General features: G+C 39.9%; 1 protein-coding gene across 1 annotated transcript; it reads right to left on the reverse strand.

The window, feature by feature from the left end:
• Nucleotides 1-201: 201 nt before the first annotated feature.
• Nucleotides 202-20,198, reverse strand: LOC146989410 (uncharacterized). The gene is made up of 10 exons (XM_085772900.1): nt 20,075-20,198; nt 18,591-18,777; nt 16,097-16,266; nt 14,374-14,589; nt 12,168-12,558; nt 9,010-9,143; nt 6,515-6,754; nt 3,596-3,757; nt 916-1,005; nt 202-442 (listed from the first exon to the last, which is right to left on the reverse strand). The coding sequence occupies exons 2-10, from the start codon at nt 18,775-18,777 to the stop codon at nt 284-286; spliced, it is 1,749 nt and encodes a 582-aa protein (XP_085629026.1). The 5' UTR covers nt 20,075-20,198; the 3' UTR covers nt 202-283.
• Between the last annotated feature and the right edge of the window lie 1,218 nt (nt 20,199-21,416).

Consider the following 21,416-nt stretch of genomic DNA (forward strand, 5'->3'; position numbering starts at 1 on the left):
TCCTCTCATCTCCTCTATGTTTCTCTGTGTGAGTATAGAGCCAGAGCAGTCCTCTCATCTCTATGTTTCTCTGTGTTTCTAGTCTAAAGCCAGAGCAGTCCTCTCATCTCCTCTATGTTTCTCTGTGTGTGAGTCTAAAGCCAGAGCAGTCCTCTCATCTCCTCTATGTTTCTCTGTGTGAGTCTAAAGCCAGAGCAGTCCTCTCATCTCCTCTATGTTTTTCTGTGTGTGAGTCTAAAGCCAGAGCAGTCCTCTCATCTCCTCTATGTTTCTCTGTGTGAGTCTAAAGCCAGAGCAGTCCTCTCATCTCCTCTATGTACTCCTCTGTTCTGCATCTGTCTGCAGCTGCTGCTCCGTCCCGCTGCAGCTGCTGGACCAGGTCCTTGTAGATCCTCAGGCTGGCAGCTTGTCCCCCGGCCAGGTTCACCGCATGAGGCCCCACCTGGAAGTACGTGTATATATAACTTTATTTATACGGTCACAGTCACAAAGTGCTGATAAAAGAAAGGAAATATAAAAAGCAGAGAGCGACATGAAACACAGTAAAAGCAGAAGTCAAAAAGAAGAGTCACCATGGTTTCCTGCTGCAGGTGTCGGACCGGGCAGAGCTCTGTGTGATCACAGGAGCTCTGAACTTAAATGTATGTAAGTGTCCAGTGCATGTAAATGTGTATACATTGTGTGTCAAATGTTAAGTGCATGTATGTCAAATGGCTCCTACTATTAATGTGAACAGTTCATCAAGTGGAAGATGAAATGATCTCCAAAAGACATAAAGTTACAGATGACACATTCACTTTACATTTTCATCTTTTCCATGTTCAAACTCCCAGAAAAGGAAAAGGCCCCTCAGCACAGGTTTGCCCCCCCTGCATAGTAAGTAGCTAGTAGCCAGATGTGTGTGGACTCCCATACCTGCAGAGCGGTGTACTGGCCCATCAGGTAGAGAGGACAGCCGTCCGTCCACTGCAGACTCTCTGATATACACGGCCACCCGTCCAGCACCTGCAGAGGGAAAACACACTTTATACGGTTTTTTTTTAATTTAACCTTTATTTATCCAGGAAGGATCCATTGAGATTTAACAATCTCTTTCACAGGGATGTCCTGGTCAGGAAAGCAGTAGTACAAATACAAGCAAACAAACACAGCAAGATCAGGACAACAAGAGACATCGAACATCAAACGAGCAGCACAATTGACCTCTGGCTAAGCCCCGCCCCCTCCACTCACTGGGACAAACAGTCAACATTCGGTGACAGTTGCTATGGCAACAGCTGTCACAGTAGAGACATTTCACAGGAGAGACAGAAAGATTAAATATCATCTGGAAGTCACCAAAACTTCACTTAGCTTTACTGCTATGGCTGTCGGTTGCCGCGAAACGCCGATAGCGACGGGCTAACTTCTGTTAGCCTGTCTATGGAGTTTTACATTATACGTTAGCATTAAGCTAGCGGACTTTATGCTTAGTTGTGATGCTGGCTAACATCTAAACATCTCTGACAATATGTTACCTCAAATACGTTGTTGACTTAACTTAGAACAGATGTAGACATCCTTGTTAAGTTTATCCAGGTTTAGTTGGTGTTGTGGTCTACGGGCGCATGACGTCCGTCCGACTACCCATTTCTCCGACCATACATTTATTTATTTTTGCGTCCATTAGTCCGAACTCCCATTTCTCCGAGTTAAGTAGCCCTAACCCTTAACCTTACCCTAAACCTAACCTTAACACCGTAGAATGGGTAGTCGGAGAAATGAGCCGTCGGACTTATGGGCAGTCGGACTGATGTATGCTCCCCGTGGTCTACTGCATAACTTTATCCAGAGCAGACACTTCTCTCGGTTGAGATGTGGCTTGGGAAAGGGTTAAAAAAAATCCCCCCCGTGGCCTCTCAGGATACCTAGTGTCAGAGTTGCATGTACCCCATGAACACCGTTTGACCATTTTAAACTTAAAATGTCAAGAAAAAACATATAAAAACGGATGAAAACTGACTAACTGCAATGCATTTCAATGGACGTGGAAGCAGAGAATGTCCCAGTGTATGGGCTAGCTATTAGAGTATTAGAAAACTTTATTGATCCCCAAGGGGAAACTGCTTTGCTTGGAAACTTATCAACATGATTGGATACTTCATACGACAGAGTAGGCTGCTCAAAGCAAGTGATTTAAATTGATATTAATATAGGCAAGGATAAATAAATAAATAAATATAAGAAAATATACACCTCCAGAAGATTAAAAAACAACAACAACAACAACAACAATAGACAGCCGCTATTTGTGGTTAAAATATCTGACTGCTGCAGGAACAAAGGAGCGTCTGAGTCGTTCAGTAGAACACCGAGGCATCACTAACCGCTCACTGAAGGAGCTTTTAAGATCCCTAAATAATAAATATGCGCACTGTGATTGGCTCATCGGGTTTGGGGGCGTGGCTTAGCCATAGGTCAATTACAGAGTTAAGTTAATTGTCACATGTGCAGCTGGTGACTAATAGTTCTGAGATTGTATGTTTGAAGCCAGAAAGAGGGATGAGAGAGCCCCATCTCATCCTGGCTTGTAGGTCATTCCACGACCATGGCCCAAAGTGAGAGAGGGTCTTCATCCCTAACTCGGTCCTCATATGGGGGACCTTAAATCGCAGCCAACTGTTGGCTCTAAGATTGTGGGTCATCTGGACAGCAACAAACTTAGAACAGATGTAATGCGGCAGCTCGCCTAAAATAGCCTTGTAGATTAAGGTGTACCAGTGCAACAACCTTCGAGTGTTAAGAGAAGAATATCCTGTAAGTGCGATGGTGGGTCCTGAAGGCTGAGCCTGTATCTCAGAGCAGCATGATAAATGGGATCCAGTTTTGCTAGGGTGGTCGGACAAGCAGTCCTATAGATAGTGTCGCCGTACACTGCAAAAAATCTAATATCTTACCAAGAATATTTGTCTTATTTTTAGTCAAAATGTCATTTCTAGTCAAAACAAATCTGATTCTACTTAAAATAAGACTCATTACATTAAAAAGCAGCTTGTTTTTAGACACTTGTTACTTCTTTCAAGCAGATTTTCACTTAAAATAATCTGATAGTGGAGCAAGTTTTTCTTCCTTATTACAAGCACAAAAAACCTGCTTTCACTGGCAGATTCTTCTACTTATTTCAAGTGAAAATGTGTTTGAAACAAGTGAAAATGATCTAAAAACAAGTACATTTTTAGGTGATGAGTCTCATTTTAAGTGAAAAGAGTTTAGTTTTGACTAGAAATGAGACATTTTGACAAGAAATAAGACAAATATTCTTGGAAAGATTTTGAGTTTTTGCAGTGTAGTCAAGCTGTGATAAAAATAAACTTTTGTCTAGACGCATACGGGCAGGAATAGAAAAGGAAGATTTAAATCTGTACAGAAAACTCACTATGAATTTCAGCTTTTTTGACAAGTAGGAGATGTGATGCTTGAAATTTAAATCCTTATCTAACCAGATGCCAAAATATTTATATCAGAGTCCACTACCTCTATGGTGGTACCATATGTTTCATAAACACTATACACACGGTATATATCTCTATATAAGTGTATTTTGTCTTGTGCTGACCTGGATGGGGAACTCCTGCATCAGCTCGGAGAGCAGCGGGTCCTGGGTCACGTCCAGTTTGCAGCCGGTGGCGAGCCAGATTCGGTCCCCGGTCCAGACGCCTCCGCTGCTGAGGCCGAGACTCCAGGCCTGGTTCCTGTAGCACCAGCTGGCCTCGCTCACCTGCAGCGCCACGGTATGGATCAGTATGGATTATTGATTACACTGCAAAAACTCAAAATCTTTCCAAGAATATTTGTCTTTTTTTTCTTGTCAAAATGTCTCATTTCTAGTCAAAACTAATCTCTTTCCACTTAAAATAAGACTCATCACCTGAAAATTAACTTGTTTTTAGATCATTTTCACTTGTTTCAAACAAATTTTCACTTAAAATAAGTAGAAAAATCTGCCAGTGAAAGCAAGTTTTTTGTGTTTGTAATAAGAAAGAAAAACTTGCTCCACTATCAGATTTTTCTACTTATTTCAAGTCAAAATCTGCTTGAAACAAGTGTCTAAAAACAAGCCACTTTTTATGTGATGAGTCTTATTTTAAGTATTACACTACAAAAACTCAAAATCTTACCAAGAATATTTGTCTTATTTCTAGTCAAAACAAATCTCATTATACTTAAAATAAGACTCATCATATAAAAAGCAACTTGTTTTTAGACACTTTTAAAACTTCTTTCAAGCAGATTTTCACTTCAGTAGAAAAAGCTGATTCTTATTACAAGCACAAAAAACCACAGCAGCATTTTTCTACTTATTTTAAGTAAAAACAAGTGAAAATGATCTAAAAACAAGTTATTTTTTAGGTGATGAGTCTCATTTTAAATGTGAAGAGATTATTTTGACTAGAAATGAGACATTTTGACAAGAAATAAGACAAATATTCTTGGAAAGATTTTGAGTTTTTGCAGTGTAAGGAGATTTGTTTTGACTAGAAATGACATTTTGACTAGAAGACAAATATTCTTGGTTTTTGGATTTCTTTGGATTTTGCAGTGCACATCACATTATCACCTGATCTGACTGAAGCCTGAAACTCTCATCTGTTTTGGTTAGTGGTTAGGGTTACTGTAATGTAACTTCTCATCCTTGATTTTCACTTCCTGTTTCCTGATCTACTGTTTCTACCGAACCTCCAGATGAGACTTCACCTCCGTCTCCATTTATCTGACCTGAGGCGACCTCACTTCTTCTTTACCTGATCTCACTTCATCTCCCTCCATCGTTACTGTGTCTCACTGTATCACACTTTACTTTATCTCATCTTATCCTGTCATTCACTGTATCTACAGTATCTTATCTTTATTCTATTCTATTTTATTCTTTTTATATAAATCCTAAATTGTATATACTATACTTTTTTTCCCACTAGAATATTTAATTTATTCTATATTATTTTATCTATCTTATTTTATTTAAATGTTTATTTTATCCCAACCTTTAACTGTTTTTGGTTCCTTTATGTTCACACCTGACACCACAACGTACGATGGAGTATAGGGCCACATTGACAAATAAAAAAATCACAAACTTCAAGAATAAAGTCGTAAAAAAACTGTGTTTTTTGTTTTTTTTCTCAATGTGGCCCTATACTCCGTCGTAACGACATGTTCCTTGTGCTGTAAACGGACCTGTACTGATTCTCTTGCTTTATTGGTGAGATCTCATTTCATCATATGATCTCATCTCTCTTCAGCTCATGACCTCATCTGGGCCCTCATTTATCAACTGTGCGTAGAAAAGGTTCTAAATTCTGTCGTAGGAATGAAATTTAGAATGTGTGTAAGTACAAAAAATCCGTATTTATCAAACGTGCGGACACCGGTCGTACGCACACTAGTAAGTAATCAGTGATGATAAATCCCACCTGTTCCTAACTACCATGGTTAGGGTCATTTGCATTCAGAAACGCCCCCAATTGACCATATATGGTAGCAACAATCCCTTTAATAATGCGTGAATGGATTTTTTTCCCCACACCAAAATCATGGCAAAGAGGGCGGAGAAGAGGAGTTTCTCTGATACCGAGAGTTACCTGAGTTACTTGTAGGAGAAGTTGAATCAAACCAAAAAATACTGTTTGGAACACTAAATGCTGCAGGTGTGACCAACAAAATAAAAAATGCTGCATAGGAGAAAGTAACAACTACTGTTAATTCTGTTGGGTCAGAGGAAAGATCACTGAGAAATTAAAAAAAAAAGCTGTCTTTTATATGAAGGTAGATTTGTGTCTTTATTCTTCAATCAAAAGATCTATTTTCAATAAAAAAAACATTCACTTCAATAATAAAAAAAACCATTTTCAATCAAAGAAAAACAGTGTTTTTTTTAAAAATTGAAAATATATTTTTTGATTGAATAATAACGACACAAATCTACCTGCATACTTTTATAGCTTGTCACACCAATCAATGTCTGCTAAATTACTAATTGAGAATTTTTTTAAATTAGGAAACAGGGAACATGTGTGAAGTTTGAGATTGCTGAACACTGTGACTCCTCCACTGGGTTCTATTTGTAGTTTCACTGCTCCACCACTAGATTTTGTGTGTAAGCATGGTCAGAGTTGTGCTTAAATTTATGCACGTTCCTAAGCACAAGTACAAGTTGATAAATTCCATACTTTGCGTGGGAATGTTCTTACGCACTCATTACGCACAGATCTGTGCGTACGCACGGTTGATAAATGAGGGCCCAGGTCCTCTTTCATTATACATGACATCATCTCAGATTATCTTTGATATATGGTTTCATCTCACCTCATTTGTCTTTACTGTATCTGACTTCGTCTCTTCTGGCTTTCTGGTATCTGACCTCTTCTCATCTTCTCATCTCACTCATCCTCGTCTCATCAGATTTATTCTAATCTCTTCTCACGTCAACTCGTCTCCTCTCTTCTCATCTCGTCCCCCCCTCCCTACACACGGTTACCTGACAGTACGTCCTGACGTCCAGCCGTCCGTCGAGGATGAAGGGCTGCAGGTGGAGGTAGGCCTCGGGCGTGACGGCCCCTCCCTTCCTGGCCTGGCGGATCATGGCCAGCCGCCTGTGCAGGCTGCGCTCGTTGTAGAACTGCCGTAGATACGCCCGGCCGTCCATCTTGATGCCGTGCTCCACGTGGGCGTAGCGGCCCACCAGGCTCTCCACGTCGCCCACGTCAAACTGCTTCAGCTGCAGGAGGAGCAGAGCCCAGAGAGAAGACTGACGCGGGCGTGAAGGAGATACACGGCTGTATCTGCTGAATCTGTTACAGTTTTTCTCAACTGCTAAAACACTAAACCCTGTTATTGTCTGAACCCACTGATTGAATCAGTCTCTCTTTTGGCCTCTTTTTCACCTGTTTAGACACAATTTGTCAACACATTTTCATTGTGATGCACCTACAGTATGTTGCACAATGGTGAGCACAGGTGGCAAAAGTCAAACACAACCAAAGCACAGGTTTCACTGGTTGAACACAACAACTCAAAATTGATCACACTTGTGTCTAATGATGTGAGGGAACATATATAATATATAATACAGTAACATATATGAGCCAGTTCAGGATGAAGTCCTATGGCCTGACCCAGTACAGAGAAATGATGCTGTGGCTGAGTTGTGCACTTCTCATTTCTATATTTTTGTACTTTATTTTTATGTATAGGCAGTGGTGGACAGTAACGGAGTAAATTTACTTGAGTACTGTACTTAATTACATATCCAGAGGATTTGTACTTTACTTGAGTATTAGATTTCTTTGGTACTCATTACTCTTACTTGAATACATTTCCAAGACAAATATCTGTACTTTTACTGGAGTTAATTAGTAGGAAGGCTGAAAAGTACTGGTTACTTTCAGGTCTTTTTCTAAAATCCTATTGGACACAAGCTGTGTTTGTCAGAGAAGGAAACCCTAACCCCTAAAAGCAGCACATCAGTGCAGCTGCTTTCAAAGAGTTCATCCTCACTAACAAGAGTTAAAAGCTCCTTACATTCATTTAGAAACAATTGTAGTCATTCATTGATGTGAAAACTTACTTTTAAAAGCATGTACTTTTGGATACTTAAGTACCTTTAAAAGCAAGTAGCTACTTCTTTACTCTTACTGGAGTAACATGTCGACTGAGCTACTTTTACTTGTAACGGAGTAAATTTTGACCAGTAGTATTTGTACTCTTACTCAAGTACTGGGATCGAGTACTCTGTCCATCTCTGCGTATAGACTTACTGCATACAAGTGCTAAATGAACAAGATTTCTGTTTGTTTTTGTACTGTACAAGTGCTACGTGTAAAATGCAGAGGATTTCTGTGTTTTGTACTTCTTTTTTTTTACAGTACTATGTACAAGTTCTAAATGCACAGGTTTTTTGTTTTGCAAGAGGAGAAGATGAGAGATGACAGGGTGAAGGAAGAGAGGATGAGGGAGGGAGGGATGAACTGGGAAGAAAAAAGAAGAAGGAAGGAAAAGGGGATGAAATGGATGTGGGGAGGGAGGGAGGAGGGTGAAAGAAAGGGAAGGAGAGAAGTGCTACAGTGTAAATGCACAGGTTTTTTGTTTTGCAACAGCATTTAGCTACAGTGAACAATAAACATTTGTTTCTACAGCTTCATGTGCTGAGCATTGTGTTTTCTATTTGTCTATGTAGTGTTTAGTGGCTGCTCAGTAGTGTTTTTAATTTTGATTGACTCGGGGCAACAGAGTTTTGAGAACAGATTAAACTGTTTTGAGGTGAAAGTTTCGTTTTGCAAGAAGAGTCTGAGGTTTTGTGAATGTAGCTAGGAAATTGGGGTTTGTGTTCACAGTTAAAGGTATAGTTCAACATTTTGGCAAATTGGCCCATTGCCATAATCCCTATAGTCATAGCAGTAGGTTCGTTACCTTTAACTGTCGGTGCAAGCTATTTTTAGAACGGCGGAGCAGAGCCGTGAGCTGCTCAGAGCTACGCTACGGAGGCTCATTATGGGATTTCTTCTTGGTTTCCCTCATCAAACTCATCAAATACACAATCCAACAACTCCACAACGCTCTGGTGGACAAGTTGTGAGCTGCATATTCATATTTCCCTCTAAAACAACTCTGTGTGGTAACGTTGTGTTATTATCTCATAGCGTGGTGAATGTGCAGCTCACAACTTGTCCACCAGAGCGTTGTGGAGTTGTCGGATTGTGTATTTGATGAGTTTGATGAGGGAAACCAAGAAATCCCATAATGAGCCTCCGTAGCGTAGCTCTGAGCAGCTCACGGCTCTGCTCCGCCGTTCTTGCACCGACAATTAAAGGTAACAAACCTACTGCTATGACTATAGGGATTATGGCAATGGGCCAATTTGCCAAAATGTTGAACTATCCCTTTAAGAGAAAAGGAGAGCAGCTTTCCAGAAATAATGTGTCTTAGCAATCGAGAAAAACCGGATCCACATGCAGTTCCACACTGTGACTAGACCTGGAGGTGCTTCCTCATGAGCCAGGTCACGTGGCCGGCACCTTGCTGCAGGGCAATGGACACGACATGAGCGCTGGTCAGACCTCCACCTACCACCATTACCCTCTGGCCCGGCTCACTCACTACACACACCTCTACACACACATCATACAGCATACGAGGCACAAGGTGCTAGTGAAGGACAGAGCTGCAGAGAGGACGGGCAGTCAGAGCCACTCAGGGCGTCACAGAGGGAGAGGGTGAAAGCATGAAAATTCAAAATTCAACATCATGAAGCATCAAGCAGCAGCAGCAGCAGCAGAACTGATCATCACACTCACAGCTGCTGGTCCCATGACAACGACAGGTGATGATGGGATGTAACAGGTAACTGGGACTACGTTTACATGCAGTGAATAAGTTATCCTTTTCATATACAGAATATTAGCAATAACCCAGTTGCACACGGCCACGTAAACACCTACGACGGCGTATTAGGGCCACATTTACAAATAAAAAAATCACAGACTTCGAGAATAAAGTCGTAAATTTACGTCTTTATTCTCGTTATGTTATGACTTTTTTCTCGTAGGAAATGTACGACTTTATTCCTGTAAATGTACGACTTTATTCTCGTTATGTTATGACTTTTTTCTCGTAGGAAATGTACGACTTTATTCTCGTAATGTTATGACTTTTTTCTCGTAGGAAATGTACAACTTTTTTCTCGTAATGTTATGACTTTTTTTCTCGTAGGGAATGTACGACTTTATTCTCGTAAATTTACGACTTTATTTTCGTAATGTTATGACTTTTTTCTCGTAGGAAATGTACGACTTTGTTCTCGTAAATTTCCAGCTTTATTCTCGTAATGTTATGACTTTTTCTTGTAGGAAATGTACGACTTTATTCTCATAAATGTACGACTTTATTCTCGTAAATTTACGACTTTATTCTCATTAATGTACTGACTTTATTCTCGTAAATTTACGACTTTATTTTCGTAAATTTACGACTTTATTCTCGTTACGTTATGACTTTTTTTCTCGTAGGAAATGTACGACTTTTTTCTCGTAATGTTATGACTTTTTTCTCGTAGGAAATGTACAACTTTTTTCTCGTAATGTTATGACTTTTTTCTCGTAGGAAATGTACGACTTTATTCTCGTAAATTTACAACTTTTTCTCATAATGTTATGACTTTTTTATCGTAGGAAATGTACGACTTTATTCTCGTAAATTTTCGACTTCATTCTCGTAATTTACGACTATATTCTCGTAACTTTATGACTTTATTCTCAAAGTATGTGTTTTTTTTGTTCTCAATGTGGCCCTAATACTCGTAAACACCAACAACCCTTTTGAAAACCTGAAAATGAGCCCTAGTTCCTCCTTTTCTAACCCTAATATCTGGTCATGTATACGCCTAACGGGATCTCCCCACGGAAAGGAACAGTAATCTGTGTTCTGTTCTATTCACAAGGAACCTTGGTCTTTTGAGTCCAGGAACTACTTGTTGTAAACATGGAGAAACACAAGATAACACACCAGACTGTTGGAGCGAGGAGGAAACACGTCACTTCATCAGTGGCGAAAGACATGAAGACGGTAGAAAGTACCGGGATAAAGAGATCTACATGAAGGTGGGTGGAAAGTTACGTTGCTGTTGTTGTTTTTGCAAAGAAGAAGCGGAAATTAAGCACTGTTTTCATCCCAATAGAGAGCCTATGCAGAAGCAGGAAGTAACGTCGCCATGGGAACTCAATTTGGAAAAAGTCTCCATGTAAATGAACAGGAGTCAAAGTTTTATTTCTAATCTGAGTGAATTGTGCCATGAGAAAAATATCTGACTTTAACCTACTTAAAACACCACGTTTCATGAAGAGAAACCAGCAGTTTGTTGTAAAACTATTGTAAAATAAAACTCAGAAGAATCCGTAACCAAAAAGACTCCAGGTGGCGTAGTGACGTCACCATGGCGACCTTCCTTTCCCGTGTCAGTTGGTGATGTATTTTTTGTGGGACACAGATGTGTAGTCCGTAGAGCGTCTTCACACTAAATACATTCTTCTGTTGCCGTTTTACGACACCGACAAACTGTTGATTTCTCGGCATGAAACGTGATGTTTTAAACAGGTAGAAGTCATATATTATTCAATCGGATCACGAAATAAAACTTTGACTCCCGTTCACTTACATGGAGACTTTTTCCGAATTGAGTTCCCATGGCGACCGTTACTTCCTGCTTCCGCTTCGGCACTCTATTGATCACAATTGACCTCTGGCTAAGCCCCGCCCCCTCCACTCACTCAGACAAACAGTCAACATTCGGTGACAGTTGCTATGGCAACAGCTGTCACAGTAGGAGACATTTCACAGGAGACAGAAAGATTAAATATCATCTGGAAGTCACCAAAACTTCACTTAGCTTTACTGCTATGGCTGTCGGTCGCCGCGAAACGCAGATAGCGACGGGCTAATTTCTGTTAGCCTGTCTATGGAGTTTTACATTATACGTTAGCATTAAGCTAGCGGGCTTTATGCTTAGTTGTGATACTGGCTAACATCTAAACATCTCTGACAATATGTTGCCTCAAATAGGTTGTTGACTTAACTTAGAACAGATGTAGACATCCTTGTTAAGTTTATCCACGTTTAGTTGGTGTTGTGGTCTACTGCATAACTTTATCCAGAGCAGACACTTCTCTCGGTTGAGATGTGGCTTGGGAAAGGGTTAAAAAAATCCCCCCCGTGGCCTCTCAGGATACCTAGTGTCAGAGCTGCATGTACCCCATGAACACCGTTTGACCATTTAAACTTAAAATGTCAAGAAAAAACATATAAAAACCAATGAAAACTGACTAACTGCAATGCATTTCAATGGACGTGGAAGCAGAGAATGTCCGAGTGTATGGGCTAGCTATGCGCACTGTGATTGGCTCATCGCGTTTGGGGGCGGGGCTTAGCCAGAGGTCAATTACCATGTAAACACGAATAACATTATTATTCTGAATGTTTCAGAAACCTGAATATTGAGCTGAACCTGAATATTGACTGCATGTAAACATAGTCAGTGATGATGTCACAGGAGACAGTGATGATGTCACAGGAGACAGTGATGATGTCACAGGAGACAGTGATGATGTCACAGGAGACAGTGATGATGTCACAGGACTCACCTGGACCAGGACTGGTCAGGTGATGCATCAGCGTCACCGTGTGCTGCAGCCGCTCCTCTGGGAAACTCTCCCCGATGCTCCGCACCCACGACGGCACGTTGGCCATCTGGGCCCGGGTCGGCCCCGTCGCCACGACGACCCGCCGAGCCTTCAGGACGACGACGATGCCGTCCTGCTGCAGGTGGACTTCAAAATACTTCACCCTCTTCTTCTTCTTCCTCTCCTCGTCTCCTCTGCTTTCAGTCGACCTCTGAACCTCTCCCTCCGTCTCCTTCTCTTCATCCCTCTCTTCTTCTTCCTCTTCTTCTTCTTCTTCTTGTTGCTCGGTAACGGGGACGATCTTCTCCACCGTTCCCTTGATCAGCAGTTTGTCCAGGTCGTATCTCTGCACCTGTGAGTCCAGATTCAGACGTCAACAAACACAAATGCACCAGAGGGGTATTGCACAAAACCTAGATAAGGGATTAAGCCGGGATATGTTGGTTATCCTGGCTTAATTTGGCCTCAAGTCGGTTGCATGAAAGCAGCTCAAATCTATCCTGGTCAAGTTACCATGGTGATTCATTCTCTGCAGCTAGCCTGCTCCAGACCAGGCTAACAGCCAGGCTTAGTTGATTCTGTTGTCTTTATCTGTGAAGTCAGCAGTCACTCTGATCAGAAATCAACGTGTTTCAGACAGTTATTCCATGTCCTTATGTTCATATTGGCCTGATTTATAAACAAACAAAATACATTTACAAATCTGTGTCCATCTATGATATTTTATGACCACTAGTAGCTATATATTACTGGCTTCTCATAAAAAGCAATGTAGCAAAAATGGCATATAGATTTATTTTTCTATTTTTTAAAATAAAATGTTAATATATTGGCCTAAATATTGGTTGAGGTAAGAAAATGAGAATAAAATTGAGTGACTGTGAGCAACCACCTTCCAAATAATTTATACACCTCATGTGAATATTGTTATCAGCAATTTATTGAAGCAGCAGACTGCATAATGTTTTTATATTTACCGGTAATTCATTTTCACCTGTTGAACTTTTGGCCACTTTTGCTGTATGAACTTGTATTACTGGTTATGTACTTAAGATTATAAGGAATTTGAACAATGAATCAACTTCCACTGCTCATCATTTATTAGGCAAAGTGCACAACTGTTGGTTTGTGAAAGGAACTTGAGTTGTGATTATAGTTTTGGATTATTCAATCAGTCCGCAGTTGTCCGCTGCGCTCTCTCTGAGCTTTATGATAGTGGTGCTTTTTTTTTTTTTTTTTAAGAGGTGAGTCACCTGACGTCAGCACTAAGTTCCTGTTGATTGGAGGAAAGTGGCCACACCCGTCCTCTCATCGGTGAATCTGTGATCAATGTCTGTGGTCTACTGACGAGAGAATAAGTTCCACCTGGCTGGACCAAGCCGCTGCTCCTCAGCCTGGCTCTGCGTTAGTGCAACCAATTAAGCCAAGATCTGCTCCGACCAGACTAGGTCAAGCCGCGCTTGCTCAGTTATCCTGGATTTCTTTATTCTACTTTTGTGCAATAGCCCCCTGGTCTTAGTTTCTTTCTGCTTAAAGGGATAGTTCAACGTTTTGGCAAATTGGCCCAGTGCCATAATCCCTATAGTCATAGCAGTAGGTTCGTTACCTTTAATTGTCGGTGCAAGCTGTTTTTAGAACGGTGGAGCAGAGCGGCGAGCTGCTCAGAGCTGTCGTGGACAAGTTGTGACCTGCACATTCACCACGCTATGAGATAATAACACAACGTTACCACACAGAGTTGTTTTAGAGGGAAAATTCATGTAAAACCACTGATGCACGTTGCCTTCAGGGACAGTTTTTCATCAACAGTCTCTGTATTTCCCTCTAAAACAACTCTGTGTGGTAACGTTGTGTTATTATCTCATAGTGTGGTGAATGTGCAGCTCACAACTTGTCCACCAGAGCGTTGTGGAGTTGTTGGATTGTGTATTTGATGAGTTTGATGAAGGAAACCATGAAATCCCATAATGAGCCTCCGTAGCGTAGCTCTGAGCAGCTCACGGCTCTGCTCCACCGTTCTAAAAACAGCTTGCACCGACAATTAAAGGTAACGAACCTACTGCTATGACTATAGGGAGTATGGCAATGGGCCAATTTGCCAAAATGTTGAACTATCCCTTTAAAGGATTGTCTCTTCATTAGTTTAATAAGACCGTCTGCGTCCCACCTGGTCTCTGAAGAAGTCCACACTGAGTCTGGTTCCCGGGAGGCTGAAGGACAAACTCTTCTTCAGCGTGGAGGCGACGTTCAGTCGTTTCTTCTCCTTCTTCCCCAGTCTCATGTCGTTGAAAAACGCGTTTTCATCCAGGATGTAAATCTGATCGGGGAGAGAGTGAAGCTCCGCTGAGCGGTCGCTCCTCAACACAAAGTCCTGCAGAGCTTTCTGTGGAGACACACACACACACACACACAGGATGGTCTGTCATCACGCTGTAGAAGAGCAGCTTCCTGGTTCTGGACCTGTGGTGTAGTCTACGTGATACTCAGTATACCCATACTGTAACCAAATGCATAAATATTTCAGTAAACCCAGTACAACAAAACTATCTAACTAAAGTAAATGTCAGTGGTTCTCAAAGTGGGAGGGTTCAAGGGGGTCCACAACTTTTTCTTGAAATTTAACCACTTTTCCTAGAATATTTTTTGAGAGATTTTACCAGTTTCCTCTCAATTTTTGTTCTACTTTTTACTATTAATTTTTTTTTTTTACCCCTTTTTGTGTTAAAGGGATAGTTCACCCTAGAATGATATTTCGCTCATTATCTACTCACCCTCATGTTGACTAAGGGCTGGAAGAAGTCTCAGAGTCCTCCGTCCCTTCTCTGAGTTACAGGGGGTCTTAGGTAGCAGTGCATTTCAAGGCAACGGTTGTAAAGGGACACCAGAGCTCTTCGTAAAAAAAACACACACAAAAAAACATCCAAATACCTCCATGATGCTCGTATGTAATGTCCGTCTTGTGCTGAAGCCCCAAATTGCGTAATTGTCCCGAAAAAAATTAAATAAGTCCACATTCCAAGCATGTTTGTAGCATTAGCTCTGTGTCTGTTGTCCGGTCTTCCGCTGCCAGCGCGCATGCGCAAGGTTCGCACTGAGACCGACTCGAGTCTCAGTCTGGTTGCGCATGCGCGCTGGCAGCGGAAGACCGGACAACAGACACAGAGCTAATGCTACAAACATGCTTGGAATGTGGACTTATTTAATTTTTTTCGGGACAATTACGCAATTTGGGGCTTCAGCACAAGACGGACATTACATACGAGCATCATGGAGGTATTTGGATGTTTTTTTGTGTGTGTTTTTTTTACGAAGAGCTCTGGTGTCCCTTTACAACCGTTGCCTTGAAATGCACTGCTACGCTAAGACCCCCTGTAACTCAGAGAAGGGACGGAGGACTCTGAAACTTCTTCCAGCCCTTAGTCAACATGAGGGTGAGTAGATAATGAGCGAAATATCATTCTAGGGTGAACTATCCCTTTAATGTTTGCCCCCCCCCCCCCCTTTTTTAAGAAAGTTACTACATTTTTCTATCTATCTCAATTTAAAAAAAACAACTTTTTACTATTTGCTATATACTATTTTTACCTTTATCACTTTTTTATTATTATTGTTTGACTTTCTTTTTTTTTTCATCACTTTTCCTAGAATTTCTTTAAAATTGTACCACTTTTTTCCAGAAATGTATCTATAATCTTTCAAAAATGTGTGCCTTGATTTTTTGTGTATTTCTGGTGCTTCAAAATTTTGTCCAATGGGGGTCTGTTGTCTAATTTGTGTCAACTTTGGGGCCTTGATATAAAAAAGTTTGAGATACAAGTAGCCTACAGTTTACCCACATAAAAAGCAGTAGGCTATACCCAATCTGAACCTGTGGCTGTGTGTGTCTGCACCTTGTTGAGTGGGTCTGTGTGCACCAGAGTGTGTGAGCGCAGGTGAGGGATGTTCAGAGCCGTGAACTGACTCCGCCACAGCGCCGCCCACTCTCCGTAGGAGTCGACCACCCGGACGCTCAGCGGGGGGAGCGACGCCGCTGCAGCTTTCTGCTCCGACGCCGCTGCAGCTGCAGATGAAACTGAGTCAGGAGGAAGTAACATCTGTTTAATGGTTCTGTAGTAGTTTACTTTACTTTATTTGTTTATATGGATGGGACAGTGCACATTAAAGGGATAGTTCACCCAAAATTCAAATTTATCTACTCACCCTCATGTCGACTAAGAGCTGGGAGAAGTTTCAGAGTCCTCCATGGCTTCTCTGAGTTACCGGGGGGTCCGCGCCGCAGTATTTGTCTATATAATGGTTGTCAATGGATACCAACTTTCTTCGTCCAAAAAGACACACCAAAAAACATCCAAATACCTCCATGCTGCTCGTCTGTAATGTCCCTCTTGTATTGAAGCCCCAACATGAGAAATTGTCCCGAAAAAACTTAAATAAGCTTGTTTGTAGCGGAAGCTCCCAGTGTCTCAGTTCACTGCTCTTCCTGTGTCACGGCGGAACAATTTCTCATGTCGGGGCTTCAATACAAGACGGACATTACATACGAGCAGCATGGAGGTATCTGGATGTTTTTTGGTGTGTCTTTTTGGACGAAGAAAGTTGGTATCCATTTGCAACCGTTATATGGACATGCACTGCTACGCCGAGACCCCCTGTAACTCAGAGAAGGCACGGAGGACTCTGAAACTTCTCACAGCCCTTAGTCCACATGAGGGGGAGGAGATAATGAGTGAAATTTGAATTTTGGGTGAACTATCCCTTTCATGAACATAAAAACATGTAAATGTGCCGGATTATAGCAGCAATGCTAATTTCCGTACAGTACAGTGACAGTACACATAATGATATAGACATTGACAACATAATAATGTAGACAACAAAAAGTGAAGTAAAAGTGCCAGGTTGTGTTGCACGATGCCCATTACACACAGCTGCACAAGCAGAAGTGTGTAGATACTGCACGAAATGTAGGCTAATACATAACTGTAATTATGTAAGTACTTCTAGAACCAAAAATGACATACACAAAAAACATTGTGTACAATTAACTGAAAAATAAAAACTCAAATGGTGCCCCGGCAGTTGTTATATACAAGTTGTAGTTAGTGAGTGAGTGAGTGAGTGAGTGAGTGAGTGAGTGAGTGAGTGAGTGAGTGAGTGAGTGAGTGAGTGAGTGAGTGAGTGAGTGAGTGAGTGAGTGAGTGAGTGAGTGAGTGAGTTAGTTAGTTAGTTAGTTAGTTAGTTAGTTAGTTAGTTAGTGAGTGAGTGAGTTAGTTAGTTAGTTAGTTAGTTAGTTAGCAGCTCTGGTGAAGGCTGAGGGGGGGCTGGTTTACTCAGAAGTGAAACTAGATGTTTCACAGACGGTGAAAAACAAAACTGAGAGTTAGAAGAGGACGTTAAAACAATAGCAGCTGCAAAACGCCCTGATAGAAGAGGCAGAGGTTAAAACGATGATGAGAGAGTGATTGATTATTGGGACTTGAAATGAACTAAGTTGCACATTAAAGATGTCAGTTATTCCCTCTGCTAATCAATTATTGGTAACACTTTACAATAACGGTTCCTTAATTAATGTTAGTTAGTACATTATTAAGCATTAATATATAAATTAATGTGTTAATTAATGCTGAGTAATGCATACATAATGATTATACAACTTTTATTATTACTTACTAATTTATTAACTAACTTTGAGTAGTAAACATTAATTAACTGCTTATTGTACTAATAGGCTACATTAATTAATGTGTTTCCTAATCCTAAGTAATACATAATAATGATTGTTAATACACTGCAAAAACTCAAAATCTTACCAAGAATATTTGTCTCATTTCTAGTTATAATGTCATTTCTAGTCAAAACAAATCTAATTATACTAAAAATAAGACTCATCATGTTTTAAAAAGTAGCTTGTTTTTAGACACTTTTTACTTTTTTCAAGCAGATTTTCACTTGAAATAAGTAGAAAAATCTGATAGTGGAGCAAGTTTTTCTTTCTTATTACAAGCACAAAAAACTTGCTTTCACTTATTTCAATTAAAAATTAGTTTGAAACAAGTGAAAATTATCTAAAAACAAGTTAATTTTTTAGGTGACGAGTCTTATTTTAAGTGGAAAGAGATGAGTTTTGACTAAAATTGAGACATTTTTACAGTGTATATCTGTAAACAGTGAATTAATGCTTAATAATGTACTAACTAACGTTAATTAAGGAGCCCTTATTGTAAAGTGTTACCCAATTATTAAAACATTACAAAATCAAAATGTCTGGAGCTGTGTGTAAGTCTGAGACTTTGGCTTTAAATGATCCACTGATTGATTATCAGTGATTGTGGATAATTGTTTCTCATTTTTATGTTTTCAACAGTAAAGTAAAAACAAAGATACCAGTTGTTGTCTCCTTCTCCTTCTCCCTCTTCTTCTTCTTCTTCTTGTCGCTGCAGCGTCGTCGGTCTGACGGACCGGAGGGGGAGGGGGAGGGGTCTGAGTGTCCTGGCTCCTGATTGGTCAGTAAACTGGCCAGGGTCAAGGCCTGAGGACCGCTCCCTATTAATAACACATCCAGCAGCACCATCTGACACACACACACACACACACACACACACACACACACACACACACACAGAGTCACAGTTAAAAACAGACGAGAGGAAACTTTTACTTTTTATTACAAAGTTGGTCCTTTCACGGCAAAAACTCAAAATCTTTCCAAGAATATTTGTCGTATTTCTTGTCAAAATGTCAAAATCAATCTCTTAACATTTAAAATAAGACTCATCACCTAAAAATTAACTTCTTTTTAGACACCTTTTTACTTCTTTCAAGCAGATATTCACTTGAAATAAGTAGAAAAAAAAAAGTTTTTTGTGTTTGTAATAAGAAAGAAAAACTTGCTCCACTATCAGATTTTTCTACTTATTTCAAGTGAAAATCTGCTTGAAAGAAGTAAAAAGTGTCTAAAAAGAAGTTAATTTTTAATGTGATGAGTCTTATTTTAGTATAATTGAAAGATTTGTTTTGACTAGAAATAAGACAAATAATCTTGGTAAGAGTTTGAGTTTTTGCAGTGTTGACCTGTAACAAGTTTCCACTCCAAACTAAAGTTTAGTTCAGTTTCTATTTTTAACTTAAATCTCAGATACAAACAAACTCATTCTCATTTTAAAGCTCTCACAGAAGAAAAACAATGAAATATTTTATTGTTTCTTATTCAAGTTGAGTCGTGAATCGTCACAGATCAGTTTTAGTTTTACAACATTTTCTTTAAACCATAATCTTTACCTGAAGCCTAAAAGTCAAATGCACTGCTCAAAACTCAAAATCTTTCCAAGAATATCTGTCTTATTTATTGTCAAAATGTCTCATTTCTAGTCTAAACTAAACTCTTTCCACTTAAAATAAGACTCATCACCTAAAATTTTACTTGTTTTTAGATCATTTTCACTTGTTTAAAACTAATTTTCACTTGAAAAAAGTAGAAAAATCTGCCAGTGAAAGTTTTTTGTGCTTGTAATAAGAAAGAAAAACTTGCTCCACTGTCAGATTTTTCTACTTATTTCAAGTGAAAATATGCTTGAAAGAAGTAAAAAGTGTCTAAAAACAAGCTACTTATGTATAATTAGATTAGTTTTGACTAGAAATGACATTTTGACTAGAAATAATAATAAGACAAATATTCTTGGTAAGATTTTGAGTTTTTGCAGTGTGGACTCTGTGAGCTGTTTGTAACACTCAACACAACGTGACTAATCATCTGAGAGTTTGAACAATGTTTTTTTTTACAGAAGTGAAACTTGCCTCTCTAACTCTCACATCAGTATTCAAGATAAAAACCGTCTTCATGCAGACGAGGCTTCACTACGTTAACTCACCTGTCTGAGTGGAACCTGCAGCCGCACGTGGAAGGAAACAGCGTGGTAGCGTGTGTGTGTGTGTGTGGACTCAGAGAGAGTGTGTGTTGGAGTCTCATGTAACTCAATCCAGCTCTACACATTTAGCTTCACTGGCTCGACTGGTTAAAAGCTGGAAATAGCTCCAGTCAGTGTGCGCTCGTATAAATTTAGTAACACGGCTCATCTCAGTATCAAAACAGTGAAGGTGCTGCATGCGCTCACACTGACCGGAGCAACGAGCACACACTGCAAAAACTCAACATCTTTCCAAGAATATTTGCCTTATTTCTTGTCAAAATGTCTCATTTCTAGTCAAAACTAATCTCTTTCCTCTTAAAATAAGACTCATCACCTAAAAATCAACTTGTTTTTAGATCATTTTCACTTGTTTAAAACAAATTTTCACTTGAAATAAGTAGAAAAATCTGCCAGTGAAAGCAAGTTTTTTGTGCTTGTAATAAGGAAGAAAAACTTGTTCCACTGTCAGATTTTTCTACTTATTTCAAGTGAAAATCTGCTTGAAAGAAGTAAAACGTGTCTAAAAACAAGCAACTTTTTAAATGTGATGAGTCTTATTTTATGTATAATTAGATTTTGTTTTGACTAGAAATGACATTTTGACTAGAAATAAGACAAATATTCTCGTTAAGATATTGAGTTTTTGCAGTGCAAACACCACGATGTCGCCACAGTCCGGCTTTTCTTTGCCTTTATTCAGTCTGAGGTTTAGTTTTCCCAATCAGCTGTTTGAACAATAAACACAATGTGGACCAAGCTGTGAGTCGGATAAGAGCACTGCACTGCAAAAACTCCAAAATCTTTCCAAGAATATCTGTCTTATTTCTTGTCAAAATGTCTCATTTCTAGTCAAAATGAATCTATTTACACTTTAAATAAGACTCATGACCTAAAATTTAACTTGTTTTTAGATCATTTTCACTTGTTTCAAACAAATTTTCACTTGAAATAAGTAGAAAAATCTGCCAGTGAAAGATTTTTCTACTTATTTCAAGTGAAAATCTGCTTGAAAGAAGTAAAAAAAAAAGTGTCTAAAAACAAGCTGCTTTGCTCATTTTGTCCCCAGGGAACCGTTGGCTCTTTTGCACATGCTGTATGTATGGGAATGCCCGGGGATTTTAGATTTATGGGAGAAGGTAATTACTACGATAGCAGCGCTAACAGGGGTACAGTTACCAACGGAACCTGTTATACACCTTCTGAATGATGACTCCCAGCTCTCCCTTGGGGCAGAAACACGTCAAATCTGGTTGGCAGGTCTGACAGCGGCAAAGAAGATCGAAACCCCCCCCCATGACATCTC

This window comes from Trachurus japonicus, chromosome 3 (genome assembly GCF_045865225.1).
Source record: "Trachurus japonicus isolate A0001 chromosome 3, Traja_1.0".
In the NCBI taxonomy this organism is placed as follows: Eukaryota; Metazoa; Chordata; class Actinopteri; order Carangiformes; family Carangidae; genus Trachurus; species Trachurus japonicus.